Source organism: Ascaphus truei, chromosome 6 (genome assembly GCF_040206685.1).
Source record: "Ascaphus truei isolate aAscTru1 chromosome 6, aAscTru1.hap1, whole genome shotgun sequence".
In the NCBI taxonomy this organism is placed as follows: domain Eukaryota; kingdom Metazoa; phylum Chordata; class Amphibia; order Anura; family Ascaphidae; genus Ascaphus; species Ascaphus truei.
Window position 1 is genome coordinate 129,163,129 of NC_134488.1, and position 18,119 is coordinate 129,181,247.

The window sequence follows — 18,119 nt, forward strand, 5'->3', positions numbered from 1 at the left end:
GTTTTTTCATGTGAAAGTAGGATAAAACGCTATCAGTCGTATCAATTCATTGGCACATCGACAATACCTTTTTTTATAGCCCGGTTATGGAATCAGTTATGAATTTATTGCTTTATACACCGGTAGTTAATGCAGACATGTTAAGTGGGCCTGCCCGAGGAATCGTTAGCAAAGATCAGCAATCTTTCTGGACCATTTCCCCTCTACTTAGTACATCAAAATAAGGGATGGATTGGCTTAAAGCCAAGTGTTGTATGTGCAGTTTAAAGCTGCACGCAGAACTCAGCATGTGGCAATTGCTTTATCTTATGTAGAGCAAGTTAAGGTGATCGAACATTCTATCAAATCAATCAGGGCGGCAGAAAAGGAATTCTGTATAAAGAAGAACTTTGAGAAGGAAGCGCGAATGTCTGGATACTTTACTGAAGAGGGAAATGTTAAACTGGCTCTTGTGAATTTCCTTCCAATTTAATTTTTTTATCATTAAAACCAATGGAAGATGCGTTTGCCTCCCTTCTTGCGGACTGAACGGTAGTGGATGCCTCTAAGATGTTTGTGGAAAACGTGTCACTGGCCATTTACGTGATGACCATTTTTTTAGGATTGCCCTCTAATGTTTTCATTCTTTACATTTTCTACAAGAAAGCTCAAAGTCGGCTGACTCCCAACCTTATCTACATGATAAACCTTTGTGTCTCCGACCTCTTGTTCATCATGGTTTTACCCATAAAAATCATGGAGACCTTTCTGAATAGCTGGACTCTTCCTGCATTCCTGTGTCCACTCTACAGCTTCTTTCACTTCAGCACGATATATGCCAGTATTTGCTTCCTCAGCGCTGTGAGTGTTGGCCGGTACTTGAGTGTAGCTTTCCCTATCAAATACAAGATATACAAGAAGCCCAAATACTCCTGCATTGTCTGTATATGTCTCTGGGCAATTGTGTTTGTCCATGTGGCAATTGTGTTCTTCTTGGAAATTACACTAAATGGCAGCCTTGCCTTCTTCCTTACCACCATTGACAATAAGAAGGTCTGCTATCAAAATTTCACATCAGAACAGTTGGATTTGATTGTGCCGGTACGATTGGAGATCTCCCTTGTCTTGTTTTTCTTGCCTTTGGCCATCACCACCTTCTGTTATGTTTCCTGCATCCGAATCCTCATGAGATCTTGCATGCATATCAAGCACAAGAAGAAAGCCATCCGAGTCGCAGTAACCACCTTGACAGTTTTGATTGTGTGCTTTGCTCCTTATAACATTTCCCACGTGGTGGGGTTTATCTCCCATGAGAGTGTGTCATGGCGGAACGAAGCTCTCTTGCCCAGCACCTGCAATGCCTTTCTTGACCCTCTCATCTTCTATTTTATGTCTTCATCTGTGGACCAAGGCTTCTACCAAGTCTGGAAGTCATTGCAGCTAAAATACAGTATTTCAAAGCGCAAGCTTTCATCTGTATTCACAAAGGAGCAGCCGAACCAGTCAAAGGCACATGGTATAAAAACTATTTCAGCCATAGTGTGAGCAAAGAGGTGTACAGTATACTGTACTGGGATAAAATCTCTTGGTGAAGAACCCTGGTCTAAAATGTGCACAGGGAAAGGATGTTTTGCGTGCACTCCCGTGCTGCCATACAGTGGCAAGAGGGGCACATTTCTATTTATTTATTTTGAGGAACTGGTGCTGTTTTTATGTTCACATCATTTTATCAGACACATTTTCAGTGATTTGAGGATTAACCATTGCAACTGGATTTTTTTAAATATACTATACAGTAGTTTGGATGTTTGATGCAAAAGCACAAATAAATCGCATTTACTGTAGCTGACAATGTGCACTGTAATAATTACATGTCATATATTCTTTACGCATTTCTATACTACAGAAATGTTACACCGATATTTGATTGTATTTTGCTTTTCTCTCATGCCTTCTGTTGTGTATCTGTTTTTAGCAGCAGGGCACCACTAGAGAAAAGTATATAGGTGCTTTCATGTTTTGAATATATTACAGAAATCAGAGCTTGGATCTTTTTTACTAAGTTCTAGGAAAATTGCCAAAAGTTGCAATTATAATAATATATATATATATATATATATACACTGTATATATGTGTGTGTGTATACATATATATATATATATATATATATATATATATATATATATATATATATATAACAATTTGTATTAATGTGTCCTAAGAATAGACATGTGCAAGGACTTTTCATAGTATTCTTTACATATTAATTGTTAGACGAAGTGTAATGACAATTTTCAATGATTTAGGGACTCATTGTATATATGCCAAAGATGCTCTGCGGGCCTCTTTCAGCAGGGAATTTTCATCTGTAAACGCCCGGAAAGGTTGCTTTGTGGTATAGAATTTAAAATGACCTTTCAGCCTAATTCTTTATTGGAAGTGATGTGAACCCTTTATTTACTTGATAAATTATGAGATTATAATCTATTTATTTATAATATATTTTACCAGGAAAACATACAGTATGCCCTGGTATTACATAGCTTATCAGAAATAATTAGATGACACTGAAATTATCTCTATTTATTCTATAAAGTTTATTAGAAATAAACATATGACATATTTAATAGTTCTGTAAATTCCATTCCATTTTTTCGACGTTTTTTTCCCGTCTAATTGTCCGTAGAATGTTCGGAACTGAGAGTTCCGTAATCATTCTCCTATCGGTTGATAGTAAGGGCAGTCAGCTATTTTTGGATGGATCAAATGGTCTTGACGTGGAGTAAACCCTATCACATACGAATTGAACGCTAGAACCATAACATTTATAGTCTTCGGACGCGAGCAATCGTGTTGATGATATACTTAACGTATTTACCAATTATGCACGCAAAAACGTAGATTTTCTCAGCACATCATAACTATTTTTGATTTTAAAGGCATGTTTTGTGGAATTCCCTTAATATAATTCACAATATATAAATGTTTTCCTACAATAGCAGGCATAGGTTCAGTGTACCAATTTCTCAATGATGTTGCATGTGAGCCCCCTACAGTACTCGGTGTTGCTGTAAAAACATGCTTGAATTGTCTAGCTCTAGTCCTCTCCGTTGATGTCTAACTTCCATGATAGCCATATATCTATGAATACCAAGGAGTGTCAAGACCCCCACTCTCTCAGAAAGGAAGCGATTTAAACTTGTAATACTTCAAGAGAAAATACTAATGATAAAGCAATTAAAATTAGAACTGTAGAAGCAAAACTATGGAACACTGAACTAAAATCGCATCTTATAGTTCAGGGGTGGCCAACTCCAGTCCTCAAGACCCACCAAAAGGTCAAGCTTTCAGGATATCCCTGCTTCAGCACAGGTGGCTCAATCAGTGCCATAGTCAAAGACTGCACCACCTACGCTGAAGCAGGGGTATCATGAAAACCTGACATGTTGGTGGCCCTTGAGGACTGGATTTGGCTACCCCTGTTATAGATTATTGCTAAAATCTCACCGATAATACTGTGTTCAGTTTTGGGGGCTATATCTCCAGATGGACATAAATGAATTAAAATTGGTGCGAAAATGGGCTCCAAACATTGGGTATGGTCTATATCATAAAACGTATCAGGAAAGACATCTAGGGGAGAAGGGATAGGGCGGGGTGTATGATTGAAGCTTTCAAATATAGAAAGAGTTTAAGAGAACGAGGTTGTTCTCTGAAGCTGGAGGTTGGCAGGCTGAGGTAAATAGCCTCCTAAGGTAGAAACACACTCAAAATGATTGTGTTAACTGTGATTAAAAGCCAGTCTTCATGTCTGATGTACAGTATAACGTTAAAAGATTTCCATCAAGAGTTAAATCAATTACCTGGATTTGTCTAAGACTCTTCAACCAATTTCCGTTAACTGGCGTGTTTAAGTCCAACAGGTTTTTTCTGCACATGGTCACAGATATCTGTAGATTGTTAGCCAAGTAGATTCATTGTAGATTCAGAAACCTTTTAATGAGCCAATAAAGAATTGTACTCATACAGTAGATATGTTGATTATAGAATGTTGATTCAGGGAGTAATCTGATTGTCAATTCTTGGAGTCAGGAAGGAATTTATTTTTCCCCTTATGAGATATCATTGGATGATATGTCACTGGGGTTTTTTGTTTGCCTTCCTCTGGATCAATATACTGTAAGTATAGATATAGGATAAAGTATCTGTTGTCTAAATTTGGCATAGGATGAACTTGATGGGCGTATGTCTTTTTTCAACGTCATCTACTATGTAACTATGTAACTATGTAATTATGTAACACTTGAAGCTGCAGACCAAGCAATAACTTTAATAAATCAGTTCTGTTCTATGAGAAAAGACTTGTAGCATTTTTTCTATTAAAAAACAACTCTGAATGACATTTTTAATGTACTAAAATGTTACAAGCATTTTTTGTTTCTATAGCAACCATTTATAAAGTCACAGATACGGAGTCAATACCCTTCTGCAGTTATTTAGTAAACGCCCAGCTGAATGTTCGCTGATTGATCACCGATCAGCAACTTAGCTAATGACTTATCATTGTGTGGATTGTATTGATGCAGATACAGTATTAAAGAGGAAATACAATTATTAAACAACGGCAGCCTGGACTGCTGCTTTACCAGCTCTCTTCTTCATGTGCAGCTGAAGTAACGCCGAACAAATGTTCCATTTGTGGCAATACACATGAAGGAGAGATCATCTTTAAGGAACGCTCTTATTGATCCATGAAAATGCCCATGTGCTCAGGGACAGCAGACTGTGTGCACTCCCCACACGTTGAATAAACGAGTGAATACGAATGCGAGTTTGCGTAAAAGATTGTCCGATCTGCTTTTCTTCAGGACACATACGGCCACCGGAACTTTGAACTGCATAAAAGATGGTAACATACTGTGTATCTGGATTCTTGCTGTGGTGTCCAAAGTAACCGATATGGAAATACTAGTCGGGTTAGTGTTTATAATCCCCCCCCCCCAAAAAGGCTCCTTTCTAATTAAATTTATAATAAAAACAGTCTGCTACCTCTGTGTAAGGGGCTCATACATATGATCTATATAATTTAATCTACTCGGCTTTACACTGTATTGTATGCATGTGCCTGCTGGTAATGACTCACAGAGCAATTGTTTAATGATCTGTGGTTAATTTGTTATGCTGGAGCAATGGAAAAGCTATCATCTGCGTTAGGACTCACAGGGCTGAGAATTAGATGTACTCTAAGAGCAAAGTCCCTTTATTGCCCTAGGTTTGGGAGTACATATAGATCAGGAGTGGCCAACTCGGTCCTGAAGGGCCACCAGTAGGTCAAGTTTAAAGGAGACCTTGTGGTGGCCTTTGAGAACTGGAGTTGGCCACTCCTGGTTACATTGTAAGGTCTTCCTCACAGTCACTCAATGTTTCTGTATTGTCCCAACATGCACAGAGCTGTGTAGCTTTGGGCTGATGTGTAAAAAAAAAAAATCTAAATAAATCATTATAAATATTGCAAATAAAACAATTTACATCTCTTAAAGAAATCCGGTGGGATTACTCGAGAAATGAGCTTGGGCGGAAGAGGAAAGAAAGCAAATCAGTATCATTCATCAATGTATTCCTTAGTGAAGCTCTTGGCTGTCAATCAAGTTATAAAACAAGTTGTACATACAGTATATTGTTGTTGCATTTATGCTATGACAGTAAACTACTGTACTTGTGCTGTCCTCATCACATAAGAGATAGGAGCATAAGGCTATCTGTTAACAGCAATTTCACTTCTGTATCAATACAAGGGTGGAGTGGATCGTGTTTTGACATAACCTACCCAGACCAAACGATCTAAATATGTATATATGCATGTTATGTGTGTACAATATTGTGAAAGAAATAGTGACACTCTAATCTGGTCATTACAGTCTTGACAGTCTAATTTTAGTTTTAGAAAGCAAAGTGATCAAGTGACTTTTCCCAAGATCATAGCTACATGGTCTGGAGCCTTTCGAGTGTATTGTCGATGAGCTTCTATCCATTAGGTACAGTACTTAAAACTAGCATCAATTTGAACAATGATGTTACCCTGGAGCCCTTTCATCTACCTGGTGGACTTGTTCTACCTAAGAGAGGAATAAATGTCGGAACAATTAACTATTCCTGTTAACCCGATACATCCATGAATGATTCAACACACTAAGACCCCTATTTATTTCTGTGATTCTGGCTTTTACTGCGATTAGAGCCCTACATGTAATATAGCAGATTAAATAAAGCAGCTTCAAATCTGAGATAGATCTGCTGTGCTACAGTTTATATCCACCACTAACGTCAACAGATAGAATCACAGACATGTTTTCCGAAGGGCTAAAATACCAATTAGCAATAAAGGAGATAATAAGAAATGTACAATATGCAGCCTTATTAACACCTTCAGTGCTAGCTGAGACCTGCAGTACAGTACGACTTCAGAGTCAGACCCCCCTGCACTGACGGGGTTAAAGAATTATGATGGTTTTTGGTGCCTCACAGCCGACAAGATCTGTGTTTTATGATAGAGACATTAAAAAAAAATCATTAAAAAATCATAAAAAGACAAATAGTTCTTCGCTGTCATTGCAAAGTGTTTCCTGCACAAAAAAAAAAAAAAAATCAACCATACTTTTAGCAGTATCAGTATTTTTGTCTAAATAAAGGACATTTTCCTACTGTATGTCATTAAACTGAAATCCTTGCCTCAAATATGTATTTTATGGTCATGTCAAACCAGGTAACAGCTCAGAAAGTGTATTGTTCTCTGAGAGAGCATTTCCATGAAGCAGACCAAATACTTCATAAAAGGATCTGTATATCAGAGCGAAGAAATACCCACTGGATGAATCTTTATATACTTCTACAATCTCCCGCAGCTATCCAAGGTATGGTTATTTCATTTGGTTTATTCTGTTTTTTTCTATCTGTCTGTCTGTCTATTACAGTGTTGTTAGAAATACATAAACACATATTATTTTCAATTTTAGGTGTCGTCAGACTTTAGTAAATATTCTAGGATATATTCTGCACATTAAAGAGGCAATTCCAGTGGACAGCAGCTACAATGTATTCTTATATTACTAAGGTAACATTGTCTATTTTTACTGTTTGCAGCTCAGACTGCTGGGAACATTGGCAACAAATTATCACAAACAGTAAAATGTTGATCTTGCACTGTTGGGGAGGTGGGCTGAAGCCTGCTATAGAAATCAAAGGATACTCTGGATATTAAAACTCATTGGCATTAAGGGGGTTATGTACTAAGCAGTGATAAGTGCTTTTAAGTGAGATAAAAAGCCATTATAGTGTGATACTGCCTGCTGTGAGATTCACAAAGCAGTGATACACTGGCGACACACTTTATTCGAGCTTGGCTAGTCCCACGAATTCGGGTATACCCGGGTGTATTGAGGTTTGTGACTGTTTTCTGCCCGAGTGCATTGAGTTATTTTCCAAGCAGGGATTGAAGCATTTTATTCCCGCTGGCTGCAATACTGCACAGTATATATATATATACTGCATTACAATTCATGAATTTATGCCATCTGGTAGACACGCGAAGCATTGCAGCCTATTAAATCCTAATCATTATCATTTAACAGATCAGCCGCCCATCAGCCAGGCATGAACCCAGGCTGGGAAGGCAAATGCAACGGGGCTTGTCAGAGGTGAGGAGTGGCGCATTCCAGGTATCTGCCAGGTACATACTGGGTATTTGCTCGAATAAAGTGTGTCGGTGCAGTAAGTCTTTTAAGTGAGATAAATGCCTTTATAGCGCGATACTGCCTTCTGTGAGATTCACAAAGCAGTGATAAGTGCTTCTAAGTAGCCATTATAGCACGATACTGCACTGTTATCACTGCTTTGTGAATCTCACAGCAGGCAGTATCACGCTATAAAGGCAGTTATCTCACTTAAAAACACTTATCACTGCTTTGTGCATAGTACCCAGAAACCCACTTATCACTGCTTAGTGCATAACCCCCGGAGAGTTGAATAAAAAATAAAGTAGTAAGGATTATCTAACACTACAGAACCGATTTATTATTAAAAAAAACAACAACAAAAAACACATGCACGATATATTATGGATTTTCCCTTTAACAAATGGTCAACTTTTTATATGCAGGTTCAATGCCTTTCTGGTCCGTATTTACCTGTATGTGTGATTGCCTTCGATATTTCGAGCATGTACAGTAGTAAAGTAAACTCTTCCTATGAAATCTTTTCCCCAGATTGTTTATACTAACCCACCGTTACCTTCTCACATCAACGTGTCAAACAACAGTAGGTATTTGCTGGATGGAAATGCATAATACACTATGTGAATCTCAATGCAGAATGCAGGGGAGTGAGCGTGGCTCCTCTCTGACCATGTCACTTGGAAGTAGAGGTCACTTCCAGGTCTTTCTATGACTACCTGAATCGGAGGTACCAGAGGCTGCAGTGATAATTACTGAAAGTGATTGAAAGTACAATCATGTCTCACAAACAGCCCTGGTTATTCTCCTCTTATCAAACTGGATAAGGAGAAGCTGACAGTACCAAAAACAAAACTCTAGCTGTAACATTTCTCATAATCTGTTCCACAGCGGCACACCAGGATGGGGCGTGGAGTTTTTCTCACGTATGTTAAACCTTTATGGACTCATATACTTCACTGTCTCACTGTTTAGTTTCAGCACCAGATTAATTAAACAGCATTTCCCTGTGTACTAGTGCAGTATATTGCACCCGTTTGCAGCTGGAAGACAATGGTAAATAGCCCACTAAGACTTGTATTTCTTCAATGAATGTGTTGTACTGCAGGTTAATTACTGAAAAGGAGGCACTTGATTCTTAGCCTCATTATTTGAGACATTGTTCTTCTTTTCAAGAGACTGATACCAAGGCTCTGATAGAGCAGGGATGGGCAACTGCAGTGCTCAAGGGCCACTAACATGCAAGGTATTAGAGATATTCCTGCTTCAGCACAGGTGACTCAATCACTGTATAAGACACCTCTGCTGAAACAGGGATATCATCTAAACCTGAATGGCCATTGAGGACTGGAGTTGGCCATCCCTGCTATAGATACTATGCACTAAGATAATAATAATAATAATAATAATAATAATAATAATAATTATTATTATTATTATTATTATTATTATTATTATAGATAATATGCACTAAGATCATTTTGTAAAAAAAATATTGTCAAAATATTAGTGCTACAAAGTAGTACAAACCTTCAGAAAATGTGTGTCTGAAAGTTTCATACATATTGTATGGTTTGTTATAATAATAGTTTGTTCTTGTATAGCGCTGCTAGTCTTACAGAGACTTTTGCAGGCACACGTCCCTGCCCCATGGAGCTTACAATCTATGTTTTTGGTGCCTGAGGCACAGGGACATAAAGTGACATGCCCAAGGAGCCGACACCAGAAATTGAACCTACTTCAAACTCAGTGCCAGTCAGTGTCGTTACTCACTGAGCCACTCTTTCACTCACTGAGCCACTCGTTGTTTTCCAGATGACGTTTGACACATTACTGTTCATCATGTCCCATACCTGCCGATACCATTCACATTAAAACAGAATGCTGTGTATTTGTGTTATGAATAGCTATTATTAGAAAATATAAATTATTTGTGTAACATTATTTGATTAACTTTACAGTTAAAATAAAAAAATGTTTTGAAAGTATATAATGCAACATCTGTGCTGCATCAAAAACATCTGTGGTTGCAATGTACATTACAGGAGCAGCCTCATTCTGCGCTAACCATGTAGACACACTTTCTAGGATTTACGACAGGTTCAACTTGGCGGACGCTTTGTCGCCGGTTCAGCTATATTCTTTGGAGCACTTATAAAATATTAGTAAGAATATACCATGTACCTCCGTGCACCATGCGCATCCCACTGTGTGCGGAAATATACTTGACTACAAACTTTTTTAACGCTTAAAAAGGTTAGCACTAAAAAAGGTCCAGAAGCACAATATCATGTGTGATTTCCATGCATCAATTTTAGTACATACTGTACCGCAGGTCCCTGTCTCGTGAGAAATGTCTTTTATTAGCTCTTTTTCTATATATATAACAACTGTTAAAAAAAAAAAATTGTGACTACTTTTAATTTCTATGAATTATACCTAGATTGATTGCAAACTGCAGATTAGCGAAAGACAACCTAATAGGAAACAGCCTTTTGCAGTAAAACTAATGCCGAATGAGTCCTTGTTAAAATGCTGAATGAGTTTATATACAGTACTTCGCTTGAAGCAATAAGGAAAGATAGTAAAAGCGTTAATTGGCACAAATATTGGAACAAGGGCTGCGGTGGCTTAAACCTCAGTGGCTAAGAGATGTGGGTTGGTTTGGTTAGCTTGTGAAAGATCCGACACAGAGCAGAACAGATACGCCGTACAGTTAGAAAACAGGAAGTTAACCGAACATTGAACTTTTATCTGTGTGTGGTATCTCAAGAAAGGTTATAGCATCACTGAACTGCGAAGGCAAAATACTGTAACATTGCATGCCATGTACTGTACATGGGAAGAATTGTATGCAGACAATACCGTGCATGGGAAGGATTAGATGCAGATAATACAGTGCATGGGAAAAATTAGATGCAGATAATACAGTGCATGGGAAGAATTAGATGGAGATAATACAGTGCATGGGAAGAATTAGATGCAGATAATACAGTGCATGGGAAGAAATAGATGCAGACAATACAGTGCATGGGAAGAATGAGATGCTGACAATACAGTGCATGGGAAGAATTAGATGCAGACAATACAGTGCATGGGAAGGATTAGATGTAGACAATACAGTGCATGGGAAGAATGAGATGCAGACAATACAGTGCATGGGAAGAATTAGAAGCAGACAATAGAGTGCATGGGAAGGATTAGATGCAGACAATACAGTGCATAGGAAGAATTAGAAGCAGACAATGCAGTGCATGGGAATAATTAGATGCAGACAATACAGTGCATGGGAATAATTAGATGCAGACAATACAGTACATGGGAAGAATGAGATGCAGACAATACAGTGCATGGGAAGAATTAGATGCAGACAATACAGTGCATGGGAAGAATGAGATGCAGACAATACAGTGCATGGGAAGAATTAGAAGCAGACAATATAGTGCATGGGAAGGATTAGATGCAGACAATAGAGTGCATGGGAAGGATTAGATGCAGACAATACAGTGTATGGGAAGAATGAGATGCAGACAATACAGTGCATGGGAAGAATTAGAAGCAGACAATACAGTGCATGGGAAGGATTAGATGCAGACAATGCAGTGCATGGGAAGAATTAGATGCAGACAATATCGTGCATGGGAAGAATTAGATGCAGACAATACAGTGCATGGGAAGAATTAGATGCAGACAATACAGTGCATGGGAAGGATTAGATGCAGACAATACAGTGCATGGGAAGGGTTAGATGCAGACAATACAGTGCATGGGAAGAATTAGATGCAGACAATACAGTGCATGGGAAGAATTAGAAGCAGACAATGCAGTGCATGGGAAGAATTAGAAGCAGACAATACAGTGCATGGGAAGGATTAGATGCAGACAATACAGTGCATGGGAAGAATGAGATGCAGACAATACAGTGCATGGGAAGAATGAGATGCAGATAATACAGTGCATGGGAAGAATTAGATGCAGACAATACAGTGCATGGGAAGGATTAGATGCAGACAATACAGTGCATGGGAAGGGTTAGATGCAGACAATACAGTGCATGGGAAGAATTAGATGCAGACAATACAGTGCATGGGAAGAATTAGAAGCAGACAATGCAGTGCATGGGAAGGATTAGATGCAGACAATACAGTGCATGGGAAGGGTTAGATGCAGACAATACAGTGCATGGGAAGAATTAGATGCAGACAATACAGTGCATGGGAAGAATTAGAAGCAGACAATGCAGTGCATGGGAAGAATTAGATGCAGACACTGCAGTACTGTTTTACCCTGCAGTGTTACGCTATGATTTGTGTTTGTTTTTCTTTTTCTCGTTCCATGGCCTGCCAAGCATGTGTGCAGATTCCTTGAGGATCACAGGACTTTCCATTTGAACTTTTGGCGCCAGGTTTTTTTCTTTTTCTTTTTCACGTTGTTATCTGTTTGTACTAGCAGTAGGTACCAGGCAGCCAACCTTTATGTAAAAGATATTATTTATTATATATCACATTGGTGTTTAAACGTTAGCGCTTTTTCACATTTTTCTTTTTCACTTTTTAAAACCAAGCCGCAAATATCCACGACTCTGAAGAAACGCCACATTCGCAGCAAATTTGAATGTCAGTGGAAAATGTGCCCATCTCTGCAACCATCAATAGAAATTCCATAGATACTAAAAGCAGCGAAAGTGAAGGGACTGGGAAATATGTGGCCATCCCAACCTTTTCAGCACTGTTACTTCTTGTTCATAAGTAACCTTTGTTTCTGTTTTATTTGTCTTACAACATTATTGTGCATATTATTGATTGGAGCAAGCGTGCTCAAATCCTGTCCTCAAGACCCCCCCCCCCCCCCCACCCCCCCCAACAAGTTAGGTTTTCAGGATATCCCTTCTTCAGCACAGGTGGCTCAAGCAGTCCATGTGATGAAGCTGGGATAGCGTGAAAACCTGACCTGTTGGGGAGGCTTGGGGACGGGAGTTGAGCGCTCCTGAATTAGAGTTTGGTCATTTAGCTAATATTACAGGGTTTAGATTCATTCTACTTTAAGCCGCACAATGTAGTTCACTCGGTGGGGAAGCGCATCCACTTAGCTGAAGCAGGGAATTAATCATTTGCACTTTGTTATATAACGAATGAAAGCTATTAAACCGGGACTTGTGTCTTTTCTTTGGCAATTTTGAGCCAGATGGTCACTTTACTCCCGTATCAGAGGTTTCTGACAGTGTCTATGATTTGTGAATCAGTAACAGAAATATATAGTGTCATTTGAAACAAACACTTCTTTGGGTTACTGTTTCTCAGTGGTTTCTATCAAAGTCTCTTTTATTCATCAAGATCTCCTTTTAGGGGCTGATTCAATAAGTCCCAAAGCAGTCGAATGTAGCGCCATTGTCCAAAGGTTCTCATTGAGTTGAATGTGAGTTGAGATTGTCCGTTTCTGGGATTTATTGAACCAGAATTCCTCTTTTTTTTTCTCACCTTTCTAGAGTCTTTCATAGTATTGCTGGCCCATCTACTGCATTCAGAAGCAAAGCCACATATCAAAGTAAGTACTACTATAAGAGTAATTGTGAGCATGTGCAGTTACTATAGAATGATATATACCATTATTTGCATAATTACATTCTTTATGTCTTCTTGCATATTCGCAGGGCTGTCTGAAATGGATGTCACTATAGAGACCCCGCTAGTTCTCTTTGTGTATATCCTGACCTTTGTGACTGGCGTCCCCTCCAACATCCTTGCATTTTATACGTTCCTGGTCAAGGTTCGGAAGAAGCCATCCCCAGTAGGAATTCTGCTTCTCAACCTAACCATCTCGGACCTGCTTCTCCTCTTTTTCCTTCCTTTCAAGATGGTGGAAGCTGCCTCTGGAATGCACTGGCCTATGCCCCTCTTCCTCTGCCCCATTGTAGTCTATGTATATTTCTGCAGTATTTACATCAGCATCTTATTCCTAACAGCAGTGAGTGTTGAAAGGTATCTGGGTGTAGTTTATCCCATCAAGTACAAAGTTAACAGAAAAATGAACTACACTCTATGGGCCTGTGTTTTCATTTGGCTTTTCAGTGGCCTACAAGGCAGTGTCTCGTTCATTATCTTAAAATATATACCAAGTAATGAAACCAATGGGAGCACATGTTATGAAAAGTTCTCGGAAGAACAGCTGAAAGTTCTAATGCCATTTAGATTGCACGGGAGCCTGCTTCTATTCTGCGTTCCCTTCCTCATAACACTCTTCTGCAATGTTCATTTTGTCAGGGTTCTAATGTCCATGCCAAAGATCAGGCGGAAGAAAAGGTACAGAGCTGTAGGATTGGTGGTTGCCACACTCTGCAATTTTACCCTATGCTTTGCCCCATATAACATTTCCCATATCATTGGGTACATACAGAACAAGAGCCCAGGGTGGAGAGTGTACGCTTTACTACTGAGCACCCTTAATGCTAGTCTGGATCCTATTATATTTTATTACTCTTCTACTTCTGTTCAGAGAACATTCCTAAAATGCCTAAGTCTAATGAAAACGAAGCTGAATATCCTAAACCCCACAGGTATGCCAGGAGAGCAGAGCCAGCTCAATGATACAAAGACCACATTGGATTAGGATGATATTGGGGACCCATTGAGGGGTCAAATCTAGCTTGTAGAAAGTGATGGCAGATTCCCTAACGAGAGGATGGAAAGATTTAAATGTATTAAACCCTCTGAATTTCCTGACATTCACATATCTCTGAAGTGGGAGATATCGAACTCAATGGCAGTTCTTTTTGACTTTGTGCTTAGGGCTCCCAGTAAATTGGTAAACTTTATTAGGGGAAGAGTTTATGTCCAGATCTGTGCACCATATCAGTAGTATATATATTTATACTGTATATGTATATATGTATTTGCATGTTATGTGTGTTCTGTTGTCTTTTATATGTACTGTGAGAGACACTGCAGATACGTAGGAGCAGATGTATTAGATAAAATATTGACTATTTAAAGAAAAATCTTGTCATCATTTTTTGTCACAATGTACAGTGCTTCTGTATGATAGGAAATCTTACTGCTCTTTACATTTTAAAAGCCACTAACTAAGGGATTGTGTTAGCCTCTGTTATTATCGTGAATAGTTTGCCACTGGCCAAGCTTTTATTTAAATTCTTTATTGTAATGTACTAAATCTCCACTAGAGGGAAGGCTAACCTTATTTATGTTTTGTTTTGTTATTCGCAACAAGTTGGATGCAATTAATTATTAACAGAAGATAATCTAATTATTTTATTGTGCAAGGAAACCCCTGACTTTCACTGACACTTTGAGATTTGGTACTGGGGGAAACATGGGAGAGAAACAAAGACATGAGAGAGATGACATATAAGAGAGAGACCCTTATTCTTACAATAAATAGGGGGTTGAGATATTATGTAAGAAACCGCTCACTAGGACATTTTGCAGTGGACTTCTAATCAAGAAATAATGACAATATAAATATATACAGTACAGTATATATATGTAGCCAGGTCCCCTCTTACCTCCTGGTCGGGAGGGGGGTGGCTGCAGAGATGCCCGGGTGCTGCCAGAGCTGCAGGGCGGACCCGGTACTTCGGAGCTCCTCGGCGGTCCTGATATGCAGGGGGGCGCCATCTTGAATTTCACACATGCGCAATGAGAGGCGTGCGCATGTGCAGTACAAAAAGGTTGCGACTGCCATCTTAGGGGACGCTCTGCAAGGGACTATATGTCCTAGGATCCTTAGGCGCTGTATACCACATAGGGAGTTACAGCTAATAGGGCTGGGAAATCCATAGTAGGTTTGGCGCAAAGACAGGGACCATGCCAGTCGGGAAGAAGACGGCAAGGGTTGAGGTAGTGTCCGGTTGTCAGTGGCTCCCGAACTAGGCCAGAATTCCCCTGCAGGTCCCAGTTAGGTTCCTCCCCCAGGCACAGTATTTTAGGGAAGGCTCCAGGCAGGGATGCACCCCTATTACTGTGTGGTATTAGTTCACCGGTGAGGAGACGTCACGCGGTGGCCTACGGTCTGGGACCAGACCACAGGCACACTAAGAGACATTAAGGGACACCCTCCAACTGGAGCTCTCTCAAGAGGTGGACACCTTCGGTGCAGAGCGAGAGGAGTTAGCAGACCCTGCATCATGGGATCACGTTTCGGCCTGCGGACCCATCATCTTCCATATACGCTGGTCTGGACGGAGACCAGGAAGGTACCCACGTGCACCAACGGCCATACACAGAGGGTAGCACTGCTCCACACACTTTGGGTGGGCTTGGCTCTGTGGACACCATGTGGTTAGGGGCCAAGGGCACCTCAGCACTTTGGGGGGTCTCACCGGGGTGTGAACATTGTGTGGGTCATTGTATTGTGGTTATTGTGTTGGGCACTGTGTTTAGTGTTATGAGTTATATGTGTGTCAGTAAATATAAGTTAGTTATATCAGTGTGTGTATTCTTACTCACTGACTGTATTGGTTCCTGTGAGGGGTTATCCTGAAGCGCTAGGATCCCCCCCAGGTGAAGGCGCTGTATCTGGATAGACGAGTTCAACCCAGGCTCTCAACAGCGGAGGCTTAGGCCTTCTGTGAGCCACAAAGACAGCACGCTTAGTTCCCTTAGTTACGGGGAAAGGGGGCTACATATATGTAACACAAAAAACTATATTGGCACTCGATGTAAATGTACACAAATCTTTATGTAGCCCAATGTTTCGGTTCTGAATAAACCTTTCCTGTCGGTAACCGAAATGTTGGGCTAAATAAAGATGTATGTACATTTACATTGAGTGGCTATATATGTTTTTGTATTATATATATACGCTGCTTTAGAGCAGTTTGTTGTATATCCAGTTACCATCTTTTCCTTACTGTAGGAGATCCCTTGTCTGTATTTACAATGCTTCGAGAGAAAAAAAGGAACCCCTTTTATTTTTCATCATATCTGGCAGAAAAAACAGATGAATTTGATGAAAAATTTGATGCATTTTCATCAAAATGTAAACAATTATAGGCCTGCCCCAGTAGATTATTACCCTTAGGAATTATTCGATAATCTAATAAATATTATTCGGAATTGGTGACGCGTGATGACCTCATCAAACGCTTAGTTACAAAATAGTGTTTTGTGAAGAAGATAAGCACTTTATAAAGTGCTGGAGACAGAGCAGGAATTACGGTCCAAAACGCTCCCATAAAACGTGTCCGGCTTCAGGGCGGTCACTACGAGGACTGAAAAATCTCATTCATTAAACAACGTCTCGTTCAGGAGTGGGAGTCGCTGGATCAGCGCATATCGAGTATACCATCAGACAGCGGCGCTCTCGTCCTCGGGCGCGCGTTTCAGCAGAAGGAAGACATTTTGAACACACACTTTGAACTCAAACTTTATAGAAATCTATATATAGTTTCAGATTACTGTAGATTCCCTGACAGCTTTCCAGATTACACCAGTTTAACACGTTTACGAGCTACAAATGAAAAACTATTTCTCATTTCCTGAATAATAATAAATAATAATAACATATTGAACATAAACATCCTGTACCGTATCTGGTATTTTTTGACTTAATACAGGGACATCAATTTAGTTAACATCAGCTGAATGTCTACATTGTGCTTCTGATATAGGGGCCTATGGTAGTAGCCCTCATAACCCACCCTCATAACCCACTTATCAAGGCTTTTTAGCTGTTATCGGCCAAAAATGCCTACAGCGATTCAGAAAGCCTCGATAAGTGGGCTGAATCGCCATTTTTTGCTGTCGTCCAAAACACATCACCAAGTGAGCCATGATAAGCCACTTATCGGCAGGTTTTGAAACTTGTGCAATTCTAGTAGCCTCGATGAGCTTATTGAGGCTAGTCACGGCTCTAGAATGGCAATTTCCTCCCAAATTCCTCTCACCAGAAAACGTTGGTGTGAAGCTGGTGAGAAGCTTCTAAGGCGGCGGCGAGAGAGGGACTTAGAAAAGAAAATGCATTTTTCCTGCATCGGATTGATGCCTGGGGTCTCCGGAGCTGATACACAATAATATCTGCACCGGAGGCCCCCGGCAATAATTTGATGCATGAAAAATGCATTTACAAGCAACTCCATTACCTTAAGCGGCTAACCGCTACGGCAATACAGGGGTTAACTACCGGTGCCATTTTTACTGTCGGTAGCGGGGGTGGGTGTAGGTGGTATTTGGCCCTTGGTGGGTGTTTAGGTCTTTAGGGGGGTTGCGGATGGAGTTAACCCCTTCATTACCTTAGCGGTTTTAAGGATCCCTAGGTTAAGGGGGTACCCCAGTTTGTGCCCAGGTAGCCCAGAACTAGTATTAGGTTTGTGGGCAGCCCCAACCGTAGATAAGGTTGTGGGGGACTCTCAGAGTCCATCTATGTCCCTTATATAGTGTGTGGGGAATAACAGCTAG

At 40.0% G+C, this 18,119-nt stretch overlaps 1 protein-coding gene across 1 annotated transcript in view; it reads left to right on the forward strand.

Moving 5' to 3' along the window:
* The first annotated feature begins 678 nt into the window (after nucleotides 1–678).
* The window catches only part of LOC142498164 (uncharacterized), a 40,210-nt gene continuing 22,769 nt past the window's right edge, over nucleotides 679–18,119 (forward strand). Inside the window, exons 1-4 of the mRNA XM_075606673.1 lie at nucleotides 679–1,520; nucleotides 4,849–4,956; nucleotides 13,193–13,251; nucleotides 13,358–14,006. Coding sequence (XP_075462788.1) covers nucleotides 679–1,520; nucleotides 4,849–4,956; nucleotides 13,193–13,251; nucleotides 13,358–14,006 — 1,658 coding nt within the window. The remainder of the gene's footprint in view (nucleotides 1,521–4,848; nucleotides 4,957–13,192; nucleotides 13,252–13,357; nucleotides 14,007–18,119) is intronic.